This window comes from Buceros rhinoceros, unplaced genomic scaffold, assembly GCF_000710305.1.
Source record: "Buceros rhinoceros silvestris isolate BGI_N320 unplaced genomic scaffold, ASM71030v1 scaffold6050, whole genome shotgun sequence".
NCBI lineage: Eukaryota > Metazoa > Chordata > Aves > Bucerotiformes > Bucerotidae > Buceros > Buceros rhinoceros.
This window is the reverse complement of record NW_010391179.1, coordinates 13,585-17,862: the sequence shown is the minus strand read 5'-3', so window position 1 is coordinate 17,862 and position 4,278 is coordinate 13,585. Positions and strand designations below refer to the sequence as shown.

The following is a 4,278-nucleotide window of genomic DNA, read 5'->3' as shown; positions in this document are numbered from 1 at the left end:
CAGGACCGAGAGCCCGGTCTGCTCATTGCCAGTACCTTCCAGTATGTTGTCTTCCAGCCCTGCTTCTCCGCTCACTGCTGCCTCTCTGTACACACGTACACCTCGGATGTTGTCTTTCGTTCCGAGGCAGCAAGGCTCTTTTGTGCGAGCTCCCTATCTCTTTGCTCCTCTCTTGCCTGGTTACTCCACCATTTATGTTTCTTATACATTTCTCTCCTGTATAAGGAGTAGCTGAATGAGCAAAGGAAGACCTTGCATTTTTTTTTTTCTTTTTTTTAAAGTGCATGAGCACGGCCTGAAGGGAGAGGGAAATGCATGCTTGTTTCTTGTCCTTTTGCACCTGATCCTGGTTAGAAATGTCACTCTTGGCTGTAATATCCTCAGGATGCTCTTTTTGAGACGTAAGCAGTTCACTCTGGGCAGCAAAGGATGGCATTTTACAGCAGCGTTTGTCACTGTAGCTAGAAGCACCATGTAAATTCTTTTATGTCCTTATTTATTATTTAGATCCCCGTGCTTTCTGAATCGAGCAGTTCAGTATCCCTTCGCCTCCATTTCTTCCATTTGACTTGTTGTTAGCATGAAAAATACTGCTGGAGGAGAGAGGTGTGCTGAATTAGTGCTGCGCTGATGGGCATGTTTGTTCGCAGGCTTGCATGTTCCCGTAACCAGGTTATGAAGCTGATGAGATGCTTTGCTGTGCCTTATGCGTAATCTTTCTCTCTCAACCAGTGCAAACAAAAGCCACTTGTTGATAAGTGTAGCAACTGCATCATCATATGAACGTCAAATTAATGTTGCTGATTCTTAGCTTCAGCTTTGCTAAGTGCAGTGTGAGAATTCAGCTGTGAGTATCATGGTTAAGATATGAGAGTGTTCTATAACCGTATGGCACTGTATAGGAGCCATGCTCTGAATTCATACAGGTTTTCCCTCCCTGCTCTTTATTGTATGCCAATATATGCAGATATATATTCTTCTTATGTTCTAGGGACCTCATTTTGTCAGGCTTACCTGAGATCTAACTTCTTGCTCTTCTCCTTCATAGAATCTGATATCGATGCTGCTACTGCGATGATGCTGTTAAACACTTCCATTCAACAAGGGATGTTGGACTGTAAGCCATTTTACTCTATTTTCCTTCTCTACCCAATAGCTAAATGTTTTCTCCATAAAGTCTTGGGAAATGAGTATGGTCTAGTTCACAAATAGTGAGAGCAGTCAAGAAGCAGTTCGGGTTTGATTATTCTTTCTGCTGGTGCTCATGGGAGTATTTGCTTATATATATATATAAAACTGACTGCCTTGGGTTTCTGTCTGGTGGGGTTTTGGTAGCAGGGGAGGGGGCTACTGCCATGGTCCATGTAAGAAGTTTTGAGAAGCTCCCCCAGCTCCAAGTCAGACTCACCTCTGGCCAAGGCCGAGCCCATCAGCACCTCTGTGATAACATGTTTAAGAGGGGAAACCTCTGGTCAACTTCCTTTTGTTTCGGAGATGGGACATGGGCTGGCCATGGGAGAGAGAACCATTCAGACACCCAGCTCAGTGAGGAAGGAGCAGGGAGGCACGCTGGAGCAGCCATTCCCTTTTGGCCCGTAGCGAAATGGCAGGCTGAGCCCTTGCAGCCCTTAGACGTCAAACAGTGGAGAAGAATCCCGTCTGCAGCCCAGGGAGGACCCCACGCTGGAGCAGGCAAGTGCTCCCAAAGAGGGCTGTGACTCTGAGGGAAGCCCATGCTCAAGCAATCTGTCACTGGGAGGACCACAGCCTGTGGCAGGGATCCACCCTAGTTGGAGAAGTTAGTGGAGGACTGTCTCTCACGGGAGGGATGCCGTGTTGCTTTGGAGGACTGTGAGGAGTTTTCTCCTGGAGGAGGAAGCAGTGGCAGAAACAACATGGAATGGACTGGAACTGACCTCAAGCCCATCCTTCATCCCCCTGTGCTGCTGAGGGGAAGGAGGTAGCAGAGCTGGGCCTTGGAAGAAGAAAGGGTTTGGGGGAAGGTGTATTTATTTAAGATGTGGTTGTATTTACTACTGTCCTACTCTGATCCAGTTGGTGAGTTGGTGGTGGTTTTGTTAAAATTAAATTGATGTTGTTTCCCCAAGTCCCGTCTGTCTTTTGCCTGTAGCCGTAACTGGTGAGTGTGCCCTGCCTGTCCTTTGTCTGGACCCTCAAACCTGTTGTATTTTCTCCTCTTCATCCCACCAGAGGGGGTTAGGAGTAAGGGAGTGGCTGTGTGGTACTTTGTTGCTGGCTGGGTGAACTCAAACCACGGTACTGACAAATCTTGTTTTTAATAGGTGAGAAACCTCAGCCTCTGAAGACACCTAAGAAGAGGAGTTATGGCAGTGCATTCAATCCTCCCAGTTCCATAAATCTGCAGGAAAGTGATTCTGCAGCCACCAATATCGATCCGAAAGAGGATCACAACTACAGTGCCAGCAGTATGGGTTCCCAGCGCTGCGCATCTAGGTCCAGCGTGTCTTCCTTGTCCTCCCTTGATGAGGTGTATGAATTTATCTCCAAGACCAGCCATGAGGGAAGTGATGGCAGCGAAGGATTTCACAGCGAAGTGGATACAGACGTTGACTATGAAGATGATCCTCTTGGAGACAGTGGCTATGCATCACAACCTTGTGTAGATACCTCTGAGGAAAGTCAGCCTAGCAACAAAGCACTCAAGGAGTTATGTCAAGAAATCGATGAGGAGTTGAAAGAAGCAGCGGGGTCTCTGCTCCACCTTGCTGGCATCCAAACGTGCTTGAGTTCCTTAATAAGTACTGCAAAGACCCACTGTCACAAGCAAAGGAAAAAATAGTATGTTTGTCAGTGTTGAATATATACATATATTTTTTTTAATTGTGGCAATACTCTTCTACTTTTACCCTTCACAAGGGAGATCAAAGCCATAAGAGGACTCATTGCTTTTTTATTTTTGGCGCTAACTATAATTTAGCCATTTATTTTTAAATCACTGCCTAAAAAGAAAAAAAATATTTAATCTTCTCAGATTAGAAGAGTTGCATGACTTGTGAAAACCTGAAAGCATACTACTAAATGATCACCTTTTTTTTTTCTTCTTAATGTTGATTTTATTTTTTTTCCAGAGATATGTTTGTTCAGATGCACATTGTGGATCATATTTACAGCTCTGCTGGCCCCATCTGCAGAGGTGAATTTTGCTCTGTTTAAGGGCTCTGATTTACATGTAAAGGCTTAAAAAGGAGGAGAAAAAAGAAAGAGGAAGGGGGGTGGGGGGAAAGGTTGCCTCCTTTGCTCTTCTGAGACAGGCCCCGGTGGAAACACTGGTAAAGCAGCTCCGAGTGGCTGCAGTTTTCAGCCCATTTGCCACAGTGGCTGAAAGCCCGTGACTCTCTAGGAGCTGCTTTCAGCAAGATGGTGCCCGCTGGAAGAGTCGGTAAGGGGTAGCAGAGGTGGGTACCACCGGAAGCTTTCTTTTTTTTTTTTTCCTCCTTTCCCCAAATCTGCTGTGTACAGGTCAGATTTCTGAATGAAAACAGGGTGTTCTGTTTTGTTGTTTTTTTTTTCTTAAGACAAATTGTCTTTTTCGGGGGTGGGTATGTGTCCTTTCCATGCAGATGCATGCACTGCATACACACGCCGTGGATGTGGCCAACAGTGAAAGCTGCCGTTTGCCGAGTTTGTTGTTGTCTTTGTGTTCCCACCACTGCTGAATACGTAGTAGCTGCATAGTCCTGCAACACCTGCCCTTCTGCTCCCCTGTGCTGCGTCAGAGGGAAAGAACCCCCCAACGGTTGATGTTGGTGACACCATGGATGAGGTGGAGGCTTTAGGTGGTGAACAGCTGCTGAAAAGGGAAGGTCTTACCCCCTTATCTGAGACAGAACAGCTTCCTTTTGGATCAGTGAACCCTGGATTGCTTTGGGGGCTCTTGCCCCTTCCCCCAGTGCTCGCATGGGTTGTGTCACACGGGCTGCCCAGACCTTTGTTCCCAGATCACTGTGCCTTGTGCTGTGTGAGCCCTGTCAGCCTCCTGCCGCATGTGGGGCATCTAACGGGCAAGGCTAGGCTTTAGCCTTTGGATGTGCATCGTAGCTCAGGAGGACCTCTCTGTTTTGGGAAGAAATTCACTCACAATTCATTTTTGCAATAAGAGAACCTCTTTAGAGTTTCCAGACATCCTTCAGCCAAAAATGTTTTAGTGTTATGGTGACCATTTTTCCTTGGTTTTTTCCTTTTAAAACCAGTGGTGATTGCTTACATCTTTCTGTAGATGACAGCTTTTTGCCTTTT

At 46.3% G+C, this 4,278-nt stretch overlaps 1 protein-coding gene across 3 annotated transcripts in view; it reads left to right on the top strand.

Moving 5' to 3' along the window:
• FOXN2 (forkhead box N2) overlaps positions 1 to 3,157 on the top strand; it is a 19,777-nt gene extending 16,620 nt beyond the window's left edge. For all 3 annotated transcript variants that reach the window (XM_010140470.1, XM_010140463.1, XM_010140455.1), the window contains 2 exons: positions 1,049 to 1,117; positions 2,304 to 3,157. In XM_010140470.1, the coding sequence (XP_010138772.1) occupies positions 1,049 to 1,117; positions 2,304 to 2,821 (587 nt within the window). In that variant the 3' untranslated portion in view covers positions 2,822 to 3,157. The remainder of the gene's footprint in view (positions 1 to 1,048; positions 1,118 to 2,303) is intronic.
• Positions 3,158 to 4,278: the final 1,121 nt, after the last annotated feature.